The sequence below is a fragment of the Populus nigra genome, chromosome 17, assembly GCF_951802175.1.
Source record: "Populus nigra chromosome 17, ddPopNigr1.1, whole genome shotgun sequence".
NCBI classification, from domain to species: Eukaryota; Viridiplantae; Streptophyta; class Magnoliopsida; order Malpighiales; family Salicaceae; genus Populus; species Populus nigra.
In genome coordinates, this window is record NC_084868.1 from 1,992,599 (window position 1) to 2,008,279 (window position 15,681).

Below are 15,681 nucleotides of genomic sequence, written 5' to 3' on the forward strand. Positions count from 1 at the left end.
TCCTTCTCACCTTGGGTAACTCTGAATAGCTTTGTGGAGCTCTTCTTCATGGAAATGTTGGTGCTGAAACGTGCAACTAGTTTAGCACACAAGTCCTGGAAGCTCAGGGCAGACCCTGGCTTCAGGTTGTTATACCACGACCTCACATCATTGTCATGGATGACCAGCTTAAGGCTCCCCCTCACATTCTGGATATGTTCCCGAGGGTCTGTAAGTCCATCATATTTATCCAGGTTCATCTTTGTGAATAAATACTCTTTAGGCACCTTAGCTTCCAGAACTCTCTTGGACAGCGGGGAGCTTTCCACTTGATACTGGTAAACAGAAGGGGGACACCGCTGGCCCTCTTCTGCTCTTCCTCCAGATCGTTCTCAATGTGGACCAAATGAGCTGGAGGAATCTAGCATGGAACGGTGGTAGTGACGACTTTTTTCTCTCCTACGGTGGCTAGTTTCGACTCTACGAGAATGTTCACTTCATATTGGTATCGTAGGACGATGTGAACATTCTCGAGTTGGACTACAAGAATGATGTTTAGGGAGTGCCTCCTCATTCTACCCATACCCCTCTGCATAATTGAGGCGTCTTCAGGTGATAGGGGTCCTCTATGGCTGAGGTGGTAAGTTGTGTGCTGGGACATCATGAGCTGATTGAGGATGAACCGTGAGTTGTCCTCTCAATATGATAACCTCTTCAGAGAGCAAACGTATCTGCTCAGTCATCTTCTCAATCTGAGGTTGGGCGGATGTACCAGCAACAATGTTGGCATCCATGATATGCCCTAGTGTGTATGGATCTGCCATATTGGTGTAATAGATGGAACCGTACGCTAAAGCTTAGTTTCTTACTAGAGAAGTAATTAGCTTTTTGTAAGGTTTCCACAGATGACGCCAACTAATGAGGATACAAAAATCACAAGGAATATTCTGGAATGAATTATTCCTAGAGATCCTTGTACATCATTCACAGTGTGTTCTATGACCTTCACTCCCAGACTGCAATAGCTTCTTTTTTAATGGATTTCTTTAGGGGGTGTAAATATCTTCTTGAATAAATACCTGCATAAAATCCTTTAGAGACCCCTAAGGGTGTTAATGGGGGACCCTCCGAAGATTAAGTCAATACGAGGTATTTTTATGTGGCAAAAGACATTAATGAAGGTATTAATGAGCTTTTATGAAGATAGAAAGGAATAAGGAGAAGAAAATATAGAAGTTGGAGAAGAAGAAGAAGGATTGTGTTTATGTCTTAGAGTATAAGGTTTCGAACCTTTTTTCCTGTATACTCCCACTTCCTTTTATATTACCTAGCTTGACCTGCTTCATACAACGTAGGAGGGGTAGAGATGTAATCTCGTAATAGTAAAATAATATTATTCTACTGCTCGTGCCATCACATCTAATTAATATAAGCATGGACCGCTTGTTTGTATTTAATGAGATGTGATAGGTATCATAATTACTATCTCGGGCCCGAGGTATAGGAGGCTCAGTGTAAAGTTACCTTTTTAGCTATACGCTGAATCTAAAAAGGAGTTGGATTCAACTCACATGCTGAACCCAAGAGGAATTGGGTCAGCTTGCGACTGCACCCAAGAATGGTCAGGGACGGGCGCATCATAGCCCATCGTGGAGTCAAGCACGGATGGGTCCTAGCCCAACGTGGGCTGAGCGCGGATGCGTCACGGCCCAACTTAGAGCTGCTCATGAATGTGCCCCTACCCAACTTAGAGTTAGGCGTGGGCATGCCATGGCTCAACATGAAGTTGGACGCCGAGAAAGACATAACTTCATTTTGGGTTGTGACTTTTGTGTGTTGGCTTTTAAATGGGGGAGGTTTTAAGAGACCATGACCCATCAGAATCAAAAGAAGAACAAAGTCATAATACGAATGATACAAAAACCTCTACCTATTTGATTAATCATTCACCAATAAAAAATCTATAAAAAAAATTGCCAATAAAATTTTATTTTATAAAGTTTTATCATACCATCACTTAAAGGTTTATGGGTGTCCATTTTTTGGTCAAAACACCAACATGCAATAAAAATTTGATAATATAAATTTAAAGCACAACAAAAAATAAAGAATTCTTATAGTCTAGTTATTCTCAATCTTGATTTGCATGCTCTGTCCTCTGCGCAACTAATTTGATGTAATTAGACTTGCGATGATATGTGATTTTAAGCATTTAAATGTGGGTCTGCTATAACTAGATGAAGATCTGCCCCAGACAGATTGCGTGGATGGCCTAACATATATATTTATGGACCAATGAGATATTTTTAAGCCCAAGAGGAGGTTTGATCGTGCCAGACCAGAATAACAGCTCAAAAAAACCATAACTTTTTATCCGACCATTGGATTGCGTTTATATTTTTATAGGATTTTCCATAAACTGTTTTTCGATCGTCAAATCTTTAGATTTTGAAAATCTCACCTCAGGGCTCCGGTTTTGGCAGTTTTTTTAATTTTCCTTGTTATTTTTTGATTTTATACTTCCTTTGTAATCTCGGATTCTTATTTTTGTTTCCTAGTTAATGTAGAGTTTCTATCCTATTTAAGACTTTGTAAACCTCTCAAGTAGCAGAATTTATCATTGTTATTTTAGAGAAAATAAAACTCATAAACTTTGAATTTACATTGACAACCTTTTTCACTAATTAAAATTCTCGTATTTTTTCTTTGTTTTACTATCTTCAGCTTCCACCTTAATCTTGATTCATCCTTCCTTGCCTTTATTTCCTCAGTGCCTTTACTACAATCCATGAGACAATTTAAAACTCCTACATGAAAAAAAAAGAAAAAAAGAAAAAAAGATTATCAATGGTCTCATGTCAGGGTCTCATCTACTTCCTCCTTCATAGACACTCCTTTTCCCTTTGCTAATTTCCTTTCATACGATAAATTTTATACATGTTTATTTTCTTAGTTCTCCATCTCTACTACTGAGCCAAAGTTTTATTTCTTACGAGCTCTCGACAATTAGGTTTAGGCTGATAAAATTCCTTGCACTGTTCACGAGAACTCTTGCTAATTAGAATGGCCCCGGCCGTCAGATTTGGTATTTCTCTCAGCTGCTTCTAAACAAGGAAAAAAACTCCGATTTAATATATTTTCGTAATGCAGGAGCCATGGTTTTACACCTGGTTTTAAGGCTGTTTTCAAACAGCACACCGGCATCCTATCGAATCTCTGGCCGAGTGGCCCTGTTTAAAATTTGCATAAAAAAGTCTTTCGAAATTCAAAGTTTAGACATCACAATGGAGCTCAACAATAAAATTGGTTTCCTCAGATTCCATATTGTTATAAAAAGAAACAACTAAGACGCTTGATTAATTCTGCAAGATTCTCCCCAGAAAATAATGGAACTTCCAGGCTTCAGCTGAAAAATGCAGAGAAATCTGATGCCCTGACAGCATGCAGGTATCTAAAGCAGGCCTAGGCTACAACACGATATCTCAGATACTGTCCACATTATTACACAGTCACAAAAACGAAGCAAACGAAAGAAAATGTCGCATTTCTTCACATCTGATAGGCAGCTGATGCTCGATGGTCTCCAAACGAAAGAAAATGTCGCATTTCTTCAAATCTGATAGGCAGCTGATGCTCGATGGCCTTCCATGGATGCTCCTTTATCCAATAACTGCGAGCTCCATTGGACGAATAATTGACGACCTACAATTGGTAGACAAAGAGAATAAAAAATAAAGTTGAAACTAAACTTCTTATCGCAAATGTCTACAAACTGAAAACAAAACAAAACATTAATTGCAAATGCTCTCACCACGCGCATTGATCTTCTTCACCAATGTTACTGCCTTCTTCTACTTCTTTGAGCTCTTCTGCCAAGATTCTTGTTTCTTTTATCCAGTTGAGGGAAGATTCTGAAAACTACACGATTAACATGTGTGTAGTACCATGTTCTCCATCTCTTGCAAAACATAAGAGGTAGAATAATAATTCCCAACCCGAAGATATACCCTAATTCGGCACTTAAGATGTTCCAGTCAATCTCTATACCAGAATTTGAATGAGTGGTAACTATAGGCGGATACTCATGGCTGCAATTGTCACTCAAAGGCGAACCACATAATCCTTGGTTACCTTCAAAGGACTCGGGTGAGAACGTCTGGATTTGAGCGCCTGTTGGGATCCTTCCCACTAGCCTGTTATATGAGAGATTCAGGACTGAAAGGAATGACAGGCTTGCAAGCTGCTGAGGAATTACTCCGGAGAGGTGGTTGAATGAGAGATCCAAGGACTCCATCTGCGACAAGTTTCCGACAGATGATGGAATTTGGCCGGTGAGATCATTGTAAGACAAGTTGAGAACATGGAGTCCAGTTAATTGTCCTATGGATTCTGGTATTTCACCTTCAAAATTGTTGCTCGACAAGTCAATGTAAATAAATACGGTTAATATCTTCACCAGCTCCAACTGGAGACCCTTTAATGTGACTGTTATTGAATCTTGATAATACAGTCCATCCGTCAGCTTCAGGGGATCATATTTTATGAGCTCAAGGGTTCTGTTTCCACCTTCCATCATTCCTTCCCGCGTTTTCAAGAAAATATCAGGTAGTTTTCCTATGAAATGGTTGAAAGCTAGGTCGACGATCTGAAGCCTTGGCCAAGTGCCTTCAATTTGTGGACATCCAATAAGCCCGTTGAACTTGTTGTTTCGCAGAACAAGGACACGAAAACTCGATATGTTCTTAAGAAGACACGGGAAGCTGTCATTGATTTGATTGTTCCCAAGGTCTAAGACCTCTAACATAGTGCAATTGGCCAGATTTTTTGGAACCTGCCCTTGCAAGTTGTTTCCACTCAGGTCCAGAGTCTTCAATTCACAGCCTCTTTGAAATTTATCAGGAATAAAGCCATCGAAGTTGTTTCTCCTTAAATTTAGAACGCGAAGAGTCTTAATCTTTTCAATTAAACAGGATGGTATTGCTCCACTCAAACTGTTGTTGGACAAGTCAAGAACTTGTAGCCATTCGGAACTGCATATCGATTGCGGTATTGCTCCGATAAGGCGATTATTTGAAAGGGAGAAGAAAAAAGTCCAGTTGAAGTAATTACCGATGTTAGGGGGGATGAAGGAAGAGAAATTATTGCTCGAGTAATCCACATAGGTAATAAATGATGAAGGAACTGGAATGCTCCCTCGGAGCTGGTTATGATGCAGGTCTAAGATGCTAAGACCAGGAAGAGACAAAGGTCCTTCTAGATCAACCAGGAGATTGCGTGAAAGATTCAGATATTGAAGAAGACTAAGTTCTGAAACCCAACCAGGTACCGGCCCAGTAATTTGGTTGTCTGAAAGATCTAAATGGAAGAGTTTTGATTGGTTCCTTAGATCTGGAAACATTCCCAGGTCGCAAGAAGCCAATCTTAGTTTCTTGATTTGGGGAAGGGAAGACATGTTGGAATTGCCGCCATTTGCATAAACTGTCAAGTTGTTGTACGAGAGGCCAAGTGTGGTGAGACTGGGAAGTTTCTGAATCCAATGTAATTCCACCGTGCCATTGAGCTTATTGGATGAAAGTTCAAGGACACGGAGTTTTGCAAGACCAAAAACAGAACTGGGAATAGGACCTTCTAACTTGTTGCTGCTCAAATCCAGGAAAACCAAAAGAGAGGAAGACACGTTTGGAAACTCAGGAATCTGTCCCCCGAATCTGTTGTTGGAAAGCTGTATCTCCTGCAGCGGCGGGATTGCAAACAACGATGAGGGGATGCTCCCGTTGAATGCATTGTACCCTAAATCAACATAGGTGAGGTTTCGAAGGCCTTCCCAGTGACTGGATGGAATCTCACCTGTTAGTTGATTGTGAATGACATCTACATAGGTGAGATTCTTGGACTTTCGGAATGATGGGAGTGTGCCTGTGAACATGTTGGATGACAAGTCCAGATAAAACAGCTGGGTGAGATTAGCCATTGAATTTGGAATTGGTCCCGTGAAGTTGTTACCCGCTAGCTCTATTCTGGATAATTTCTGGAGTTCGCCAATGGACTGTGGTAATGTTCCCGAAAAAATTGTGTTACTGAGCAGGAGGGTCCGAAGAGAGAGATTCTGGTGGAACTCCGGAAAAGAACCCTGAAGGAATTTGTTGTATGATAAGTCAAGGATCTCTAGTGTTGGTACCTGGAATATAGCTTGTGGAAACATTCCGTTCAACTGGCAAGAGACAAGCTGCAAGGCAGTCAATTTCGAGTAATTTGCAAGGAATTCTGGAACTGGAGCAGACAAATTATTACCGCTCAAACGAATTATTGAAAGAGACTGTAGCTTTGCAAGGGAAGCATCAAGAGGGCCTGAGAGATAGCAGTTGGACATGCTCAGCACTTTTAGATTAGGCAGTGAAGATGATAAGGCCTTGCACCAGTCATTGCCGTGTGCTGATATATTAACACCATCAAGAAGGAGCTCTGTTAGGTGTGTGAGATTTTGAACCAATGTTGCAAAATTAGGCTTCTCGAGTTTCAGTGCAGGACCTGCAAGGAAGGAAACGGTAGACAAATCAAGACTAACCAACTTTGTCAGCTTTGAGATATCATTTGGAATCTGGCCTGTAAAGCCAGCACTGGACAAATTCAGAGAAATCAAATCCGTGAGGTTGGCAAACCCGACTGGCAGAGCTGTGCTGAAGATGTTGAAAGACAAGTTTAGACTCTGAAGAAATTGAAGACTGAAAAGCCCGCTTGAATCGTCAAGTCCACCAGTGATTGATTCGAAGCTCAAGTCCAGGCTGATAACACGACCACTACCCTCGTCACAAGTTATGCCTGGCCACTCGCAGCAATCTGGGGTTGAATTCCACTTCACTAGTTTTGTAGATACAGATTGATCAAACTCGAGACTGTTCTTTAATTGGAGCAACAAGGATTGCTGATCTTTCCGGCATCTGCCAGAAGCCAGACCTGTGTTGATGCTGGAGGGCATCGTTAGAAGGGGCATGAAGAAAAAGAAAGTAAAGAGAGGAATTTTCATTGTCAAGTGGATTGTTTGCATGGATGAAGGTGCTCTCTTTTGCGTGGTACCGTACTTTAAAACATGCAGTAAATGAATCTGTTTGGATGTGATTTTCGCTTGACTTGAAGACTTTTCAATGCATTCTTTTTTTGACAGGGGAAGAGTTAAGGCGAGTATGGTTTCAATTCTGGCAGTTTCCAGGAACGCGGTGTTTTTTTAAAATTCCAAATCATTTCATCAAGCCTCTTGCAAGTTTAACATCAACGATAGTAATGGTGGAGGGTCCTATTTGCTTTGACTATTGGAGCCTAGAGAGTCAATGGGAGGATCCTAATTGCCTTTCTATTTCTTTTTACCGTGTATTAGAGTGCTATACATCTACGTCAAGATTATCAAAAATATATTTTTTTATAATATAAATTCGTATAGTAAAATTGATTTGTAATAAAATTTAACTAATTATATATAAAAAAAACTCATTAACTAACCATACAAACCTTGTAATGTTGATAAAGAATTGTTTAAGAGTATGATAATAATTGTTTTTAAATTGTTTTTTTACTAGAAAATATATTAAAATAATATTTTTATTTATTTTTTAAAATTTATTTTTAAAATTAGTATATTAAGATTATCTGAAAACACAAAAAATATAAATTTAAAATAAATAATAAATAATAATATTTTTTTCAAAAATATTTTTAAAATATAAAAATAAACATGCTACGAACAAAAAGAAGCTGTGGCAGAAACTGTTTACCAGCTACATGACATAAATTGCAAATTATTCTAGCAGATAACAGTTATATTAAAAGGAGACAAAAAAGAAAGAATATGATGCAGAAAAGAATGATATTTCAAATCAAACATTGTGGCCTAGAGCAGCAGAAGATATAACTCACGTCAACAGGATCTGTTCCATTGTAATTTCAAAACCAGTCGCCATAAGAATCTTTTTACAGAACTACATTTTTCATCCTTGCTTCTCCGAGTTCTCTGTCCCTGAATTACATCCCGGATGAGGACGTCCGGTTTATCCTTTGTGCGCCTAATTTTGGAGCAGCAGGTTTACCTCGGCCTCTACCAGCTACCAGCGGGTTGGCCCTAGTAGTAGGCGGAGGAGCAGCAATGGCAGCCCAGGGATCATCGTCACAAGTGCTGTAGCTGATTTGACATTCAAAGGTCTTGCCGTGGTTTTTGGTTGCAAACTTGCAGCTAAGGAAGTGGAGGTAAAATTAATAATGAAAGAGACTTGCTGAATGTCTCATCAAGAGAACAGATGACAAGGATATGCATCTAATACTGAAGCAGGTGAAAATAGACAAAAAGACATACCTCAGCTAGGGTTTTTTTTTTAATTTGGAAGAAAAATAAGTTAACAAGAGGAGTATTTATAATTCTATTAAACTCAGAAAATTGTGTGAGTTTATTTGTTTTTTTGCACCAATCAAGTCTAATTTTATTATTTTTCAAGTTTTTGATTTGATTTTGTAAGTTAAATATTCCTAAAATTATATAGTTTTAAAGCCAGCCCGTAATTTTAACGATCTTAACCTTTGTAAATAACATTTAACCGCGTTGACGTGATTTATTAGTGATTAGGGAGTCAACGGTAGAAAGTTATCGGTCTTTCTTTTTTTTTTTTTTTTTTTTTTTTTGATTATCGTGGGTGTCCGGGCCAGCTTGCGCGCACCTCGACTAATCCCACGGGTCCTGAAGTTAACGACCATGTAAGCCTCCAGTGGCCATCATATGAGCAGCCATAGGGTTTGAACCTGAGACCTAAGAGGAAGCAAACCCCTTAGTCCCAAGCTCTTACCACTAGGCCACCACCTAGATGGTTGTTATCGGTCTTTCTTATTCTACGACGTAGACATCACATAATGTCATAATCAAAGCCATTATTCGAATCAATGCAAGTTCCTACCCCTCAGAGGCCTAGATTTTGCACTTCCCTCTTAGATTTATTTTTTAGGGTTTTATTTAATTAACTAGAACTGGGCCTCTTGGTCTTGAATATGAAACCACGCCGAGCCATCTCGGCCCGCACTAGGGCTTGGCTATAAATACATTTGAAACCATGCCCAATACGGCAATCAGTCTTCCTTCTCCTTCTCTTGGGGGCTTCAAAAAGCTTAACAGTCCCCACCGCCATCACCATGAGAGCCAAGGTAACCTCAAAATCTCTGCAACCTAATCTAAAACATTGTGCACTTGATTGCTTTTAATTGGTATCGTTGAGTTTTGGGTTTTTCGTTTTTCAGTGGAAGAAGAAGCGTATGAGGAGATTGAAGAGGAAGCGTAGAAAGATGAGGCAGAGATCTAAGTAGATTTTCTCATTTCCGATTACTTTCTTCTTCTTTTCTTCTAGTGTGTTTTAAATCAAACGGTGGATTATGTAGTTCCCCCTTGTGTTTTGATTAATCAAATGATGGGTTTTATCTATGGATATATTTATTTGTTTTCTTTGAATGTAGATGGGTTTGGTTTCTTTCCTTGATAATTTCCTTTGGGATTTTATCTGTTTAAATGGAATTGGATTTAGATTGATAAGATTATCTGCTTGTGATTATCATTATTTTCTTCTCTTTTTTTGTTGGGTTTTGTTTGCGGGTTAGATAGTAGTGAACCACGTTGTTTCGATATGGTTATGACATCACGGTTTGGGTCATTTGGTTTGACTATACAATCCTGGTTTGATTTTGCGTTTTATTGTGATTTGTGCTGAGAGATTATGAAATCTTGGTGTGATTATTTGGATATCAAGTTGATAAGTAATCAAGTTGAGAGCTTCCACAACCCATACACGGGATGATTAGGTAATGGGATTTTGTGTGTTATTGTTGCCGTGCGCAAGCTGATTTGCTGCGATGCAAATGGATGGGTTGTGGAAGTTTTGGTGTGATTATTGGGTTATTATTGATCTGGATTTGATAAGTAACGGGATGTTTCGCACTATTTAGTCAGAGGCTCAGGCTGATCTTCAGCTTTGTAAATGGTTAGTGGCTAGCATTGCTTGATTTTACATTTGTTACTTGCATTATGTATGATTATAAGCAGTTAGCATTTGTTGCGTCGAACTGTAGGCTGTAGTTTTTTTAATGTGATAGTGCTTATGTAACTGAAAAACTGTATTGCTGTGCTTAGATTCAGTATTTTTCCTGCCAAAGAGGACCATGTATGCTTCGTTGCTGATTGTAGAACAGAAGCAACAGATATGCATCAGATTAACCAAGTCCTCGTTAGTGTTAATGAGGATGTCTAGGAGTACGGCATATGAAGTGATTGCAGGACTGCAACCAGTTCTGCATTGCTCATAGCTAATGAGGCTTCGAATTGCAGTCCCAGATGTTTCATCAATAACAATCATTTTCTGAATTTTATATCCAAGATTCTACCTGACCCCCTCCTCCTGGATTTGATGCTGGCATCTACAAGATGTGTGGCAGGAGGAGTAACAAGCTGCCCTTGGTAAAAAAGTGTCTTCTTCCATTTCTTCAGCGCAGTCAATTAACCAGGTTCTTTAAGAGGTCTAGCAAGTGCTTATTTCCTCGGCTAGGTAGATCTTCTGGGAGTGGATGGTACGAAGATCTGTGGGTTTAGAGATGAAGGGTACAAAGGTTGATTATAAAAATTATATAAAAATGGTCGGCTAGCCATTTCCTTTCAATATAAATTTTTTTTTTTTTCATACGAGAATATGTTTATAAACATGGTCCCCTAAACTATTGATTGAAATGTAATCAATCTTTGAATAAATTATTGAATGCAATTAGTTCTTAAACAAATCAATTCTAATCCATTCTTTCTCTTCTTAAACATGTCTCTCGTGTGTTTTTAACAGGTTAAGAATCGAATGAAGACCTGATTTTAATTAATAAAAAGGTTGCTTAAATCTTCAATTTTTTTAATGACTAATTTACACTGTATAATTTATTCATCGATTATATACATTTTAACCAATAATTCATGGATTGTTAAACACTCTTTATCATGTTGCTACCAAGAGAGCTTTTCCATAGGCAATGTGCTAATAATTTTATCGAACTTTTACATAAATTAACTTTCATTTATTTATTTATTTTACTTTCCTCATTTTTCCTTTCCAATCCAACGAATACTCTAATATTTCATGAAATTACTTCAAGATCTAAAAATACCTTTAAAAATTAAATTAAAAATATAGTTTTTTATTAAACCCGGACAAATTCATCTAAGATTTAACCTAAATGAGTCAAGTTTATTTTTGAATCATGCTAGAAATTAAACTCAACGGTTTTACTTGCTATCTGAATGAACAGATCAATCATTTAAAAACATTATTTTGAATAAAAAAATACAATAGGATTAAACTGCCAAAATAAAAATTAATCCGCTACCAGTCCATATCATGTGCCGGGTAAAACAGCTTTTAAGAACCAAAAGCAGGCATCTTACCCCTGCTCGGATCGCACTAACCCTGTTCAGAACTAAGGCAGCTAAAGACCAAATCCAAACATTCTAAAAAGCACTGTAGCTCGTACAGAAACGTTCAAGCTCACTTTTTTTACTTCCTAAACAACAAGAATACTACTCCGATTCTGGTGCTGTAACACAAGAGGAGGTCAAGTCGTCCTGATGGCGGTTGATCATCAAAAAATGGATATGGACATCGACAACAAAGGTAATGTAACGTTTCGTCAAACATGTGTTCACTTTATTCGCAAGGGCTTTGAGTTATGTTCCCCAATTCAAACATTTTTGTGCGTTTTCTTGGCTTAAAAAGGTGAAGAACAGCAGAAAGGAAAGCCAGTGATGGTGATTTTAGTAGGTGCACCAGGAAGTGGCAAGTCAACTTTCTGTGAACACGTAATGGGTTCCTCTTTAAGACCTTGGACTCGCATTTGTCAGGTTTCTTTTCTAATATCACACACTTGTTTGTTAATATGCCTAAATGGGTTTGGTTTGGTTTCAAGTTCGTTAATTTTGGATGTTAAATTGATAATTAGTCAATTTGGGGTTTCGGGTTTTTGTTGAAGGACACTATTAATAATGGTAAAGCTGGAACTAAGCCGCAGTGTCTAAAGAGAGCAGCGGCTGCGTTGAAAGAAGGCAAAAGTGTGTTTATTGACAGATGCAATTTGGATAAAGAACAACGCTCGGATTTTGTGAAGTTAGATTGTGGCGCACAAGTAGATGTTCATGCTGTTGTGCTTGATCTTCCTGCTCAGCTTTGTATTTCGCGATCTGTAAAAAGGACTGGACATGAGGGAAATTTGCAAGGTGGGAAAGCTGCTGCCGTTGTGAATAGAATGTTGCAAAAGAAAGAGTTGCCTAAGCTTAATGAAGGGTTTGCTCGAATTGTGTTTTGTCATAATGAGAATGATGTCAAGGCTACAATTAAGGCATATACTGCACTTGGTCCTTTGGATACCCTTTCAAATGGTTGTTTTGGCCAGAAGAATCCAGATGCAAAAATCCAACTTGGTATAATGAAGTTCTTGAAGAAAGTCGAGGCTCCTTCCAGTTTAGGATCATGTTCAGATAGAGTGCAGGATTCTGCCTGTCCTCAGGCTAGTAACGCAAACAATACCTGCTGCAAAGGAACAACTAAAGAGTCTTTATTACTAGGTGCTGCTAGTAAGGAGGTAAAAGAGAGTGAAGACTTGGCCAAAGGCTCTGTTGACGCTGATGTATCTGTGGGTGACATTACCACTCTAGCATTTCCATCTATTTCGACAGCTGATTTCCAGTTCAACAATGAGAAAGCATCAGATATCATTGTTGAGAAAGTTGAAGAATTTGTGAATAAGCTTGAAAATGCCAGGCTTGTTCTTGTGGACCTGAGTCATGGATCAAAGATTCTGTCTTTGGTTAGGGCTAAAGCTGCAAAAAGGAACATTGACTCAAAAAAGTTCTTCACGTTTGTGGGAGATATAACTCGACTTTATTCGCAAGGAGGTTTACGCTGCAATGCGATAGCTAATGCTGCCAACTGGTAAGCTTTGTCATCTAGTTATGCTGTGCTGTTATGTGGTTCTTGGATGTTGAATGTTTAAGAAATAATAGATTGTAGAGGCTTCAAAAGCTACAATAAAAGGTTGAAATAGAGATTCAAATGGGGTGTTGAATAGAGCCTTGAAATGTTAAAGCTGGGAATTGCTGTGAGCCATGTGTTATATTTTTGGACTACACTCTTATTCATATGTGGAACATGGCTTTAATAGGCACTTCTATCTCCAAACACGTCATCTTATTTTTCGTCCATGGGTATACTGCAATGAAACTTTTTTAATTTTTGGTTCTAAGTTGTTCACCTTCTGAGATGCATGTATGTGACGCTTAAGCACCAATCTCCCCAGTCCCCACTGATTTATTAACTTTTCATTTAAATATGTTTTTCTCAGATTCCAGATTTTATTTGCTCTGATGACGCGTAGCTGGTTCTTCTCTCTGTGTGTGTGCATGTCTGTGTAACTATTAGCATGATCATGTTATTTATTTGCACATGAATAATATCAACAAGATAATCCCCTGCAGGCGATTGAAACCTGGAGGTGGAGGTGTGAATGCTGCAATTTTCGCTGCAGCAGGTCCTTCCCTAGAGACTGCAACTAAGGAACGAGCAAAATCTCTTCTCCCTGGACATGCTGTGGTTGTTCCTCTCCCTTCAGATTCTCCATTGTATACTAGGGAAGGGGTATCCCATGTCATCCATGTTCTTGGGCCAAATATGAACCCACAAAGACCTAATTCTCTGAATAATGACTACACTAAAGGTTGCAGCATTCTGCGTGAAGCTTACACATCACTTTTTACTGGATTTCTGTCTATTGTGAGATCCCGTTCAAAATTACCAAGGAGAATCAGTGAAAAACTTGAATGGTCACCTTCAGATTTGAAAGATCCCTCTCATGGTCCCAGGAATCATTTAACAAACAGTGATCAAAAGATTAAGAGAGATGATGACTGTGTATATGAGAGAAGCAAAAAATGCAAGGGGACTCACGATGAAACTGTAGCTGATATTTCTGCTCCTAGTTCCACATATGGAAAGGTAACTGGAGACAAAAGTAAGTTAGAAGTACCGACATCAAAGAGTTGGGGCTCATGGGCACAAGCTCTTTACCACATCGCCATGCATCCTGAGAAGCACAAGGACAAGTTGCTGGAGGTTTTAGATGATGTTGTTGTGCTAAATGACCTTTATCCGAAGGTAAGCCTTTTAATGTTAGCTCCTTTCTCTATTCTTTTAAGGTGAATGATTATTTAGTAAAATTGCCATTAATTTTCTCAGGCATGCAAGCATCTCCTAGTTCTGGCACGACATGAAGGTCTTGATTGTCTTGCAGATGTGCATCAAGAACACCTTCAGTTGTTAATGACAATGCATGCTGTGGGTTTGAAATGGGCTGAAAAATTCTTGCATGATGATTCATCAATGGTCTTCCGCCTTGGATACCACTCGGTATGCAATGAATGCTTCAGCTCAGAAGTTGTTTGTTAACTTTGTTCTTTTTCTGCCGTGGTCTCTGCTTATACAGTCATAGACTTTATTGAGTCAGATAAGGCAACTCTCAGAGCCAGACTGAAATTGTCTCGGAAAAGTTGATGGGTTTTCTTACGGTCTGACAGAATTTTTATATTGAGGGCCATAAGTTGCAGAGTGGCAATAAAACTCGGACCAAATGGGGTAGTTAGCTGATGTTATCTCTATTTACAGGAGCCAGGTACAATAATTTGACATAGGAATAGAGGTTGGAACTGAGGATGTGATTGTGGAAAAAGAGATGATGTTATTCATAAAAAAAAGTGTGACAAAACTACATAATAACAGAGCTGTATGTGGCAACAATTAAGAGATGAAACATCATTCTGAATCTGGGGCTGTTTTATATCTTTCATATTCTTGCGAAATATTTTCACCTTATTTATGTTTTTTTTCAACTCTAATTCTCATTTTCTACCCAATTCCATTACTGCTTTAGATATTGAAACTGTAAACTACAAAAGGAGGGGGATTTTTTTAACGTGCTTGAACTGTCTCTCCTTGCAGGTCCCTTCAATGAGACAACTACACTTGCATGTGATTAGCCAGGATTTCAATTCCAATCATCTCAAGAACAAGAAGCACTGGAACTCTTTTAATACTGCCTTTTTTCGAGATTCAGTGGATGTGATTGAAGAAATCAAGAATCACGGGAAAGCAACAATAAAAGATGAAGATTGCCGGTTGTCAATGGAGTTGCGATGCCACCGATGTAGAAGTGCACACCCTAATATACCCAGGCTGAAATCACATATTAGCATTTGTCAAGCCCCCTTTCCCCATGCCCTTCTTGAGAATGGCCGTTTAGTGCTTGCACCAAAACATAATTGAAGTAATACCTAGGTATCCATAGATCATGCATCAACAAAAATTTTGGTGTGCTTCAACTTCCCATATCTGGCGCAAAAGATGACTTACAAGAGGACATGAAACTCTTTTTGCTATAGGGGACCAAATACAGCTTTCTTCGAAGTTTGTGTTTTCCATCATGGAGCTGTACAGTGCCGTAGAAGTTTATGATTGGGACGGCAGTCTTTACTCTCTAAAGCAACACAATCAGCTTTAAATCCTTATTGTTAATTTTAACTGGGGAATTTGGGAAACTCAGAGATGGATGCTAACCTTTTCTCTCTTTTTTTTCCCTCAATCTATATCTATATTTGGTGTC

The 15,681-nt window shown here is 38.7% G+C and overlaps 2 protein-coding genes and 1 long non-coding RNA gene across 4 annotated transcripts; 2 read left to right on the forward strand and 1 right to left on the reverse strand.

The window, feature by feature from the left end:
• Positions 1 to 3,335: 3,335 nt before the first annotated feature.
• LOC133677042 (receptor like protein 22-like) lies at positions 3,336 to 8,216 on the reverse strand. 2 transcript variants are annotated; one of them, XM_062098882.1, is made up of 3 exons: positions 7,888 to 8,216; positions 3,791 to 6,944; positions 3,336 to 3,681 (listed from the first exon to the last, which is right to left on the reverse strand). In XM_062098882.1, the coding sequence occupies exons 1-2, from the start codon at positions 7,929 to 7,931 to the stop codon at positions 3,818 to 3,820; spliced, it is 3,171 nt and encodes a 1,056-aa protein (XP_061954866.1). In that variant the 5' UTR covers positions 7,932 to 8,216; the 3' UTR covers positions 3,336 to 3,681; positions 3,791 to 3,817. The 2 variants fall into 2 exon arrangements, with proteins under 2 accessions (XP_061954866.1, XP_061954865.1); XM_062098881.1 differs by lacking the exon at positions 7,888 to 8,216 and having other exon boundaries at positions 3,791 to 7,439.
• Positions 8,217 to 9,001: 785 nt separating this feature from the next.
• Positions 9,002 to 10,773, forward strand: LOC133677103 (uncharacterized). The gene is made up of 3 exons (XR_009835692.1): positions 9,002 to 9,156; positions 9,250 to 9,983; positions 10,133 to 10,773. It is a non-coding gene; the product is annotated as an uncharacterized LOC133677103 (long non-coding RNA).
• Positions 10,774 to 11,416: 643 nt separating this feature from the next.
• LOC133676536 (transcription factor bHLH140) lies at positions 11,417 to 15,681 on the forward strand. The gene is made up of 6 exons (XM_062098213.1): positions 11,417 to 11,648; positions 11,751 to 11,875; positions 12,004 to 12,962; positions 13,505 to 14,180; positions 14,262 to 14,432; positions 15,021 to 15,681. Exons 1-6 carry the CDS (start codon positions 11,603 to 11,605, stop codon positions 15,342 to 15,344), a joined length of 2,301 nt encoding a protein of 766 aa, XP_061954197.1. The 5' UTR covers positions 11,417 to 11,602; the 3' UTR covers positions 15,345 to 15,681.

Bases quoted from the DNA above. Each gene is read 5' to 3' on its own strand.
- LOC133677042 (XM_062098881.1), bottom strand. From the start codon at position 7,024: ATGCAAACAATCCACTTGACAATGAAAATTCCTCTCTTTACTTTCTTT.
- LOC133676536 (XM_062098213.1), top strand. From the start codon at position 11,603: ATGGCGGTTGATCATCAAAAAATGGATATGGACATCGACAACAAAG. The intron at 14,181-14,261 runs GTAAGCCTTTTA...TAATTTTCTCAG, and splicing joins TAAATGACCTTTATCCGAAG to GCATGCAAGCATCTCCTAGT. The intron at 14,433-15,020 runs GTATGCAATGAA...CTCTCCTTGCAG, and splicing joins TCCGCCTTGGATACCACTCG to GTCCCTTCAATGAGACAACT.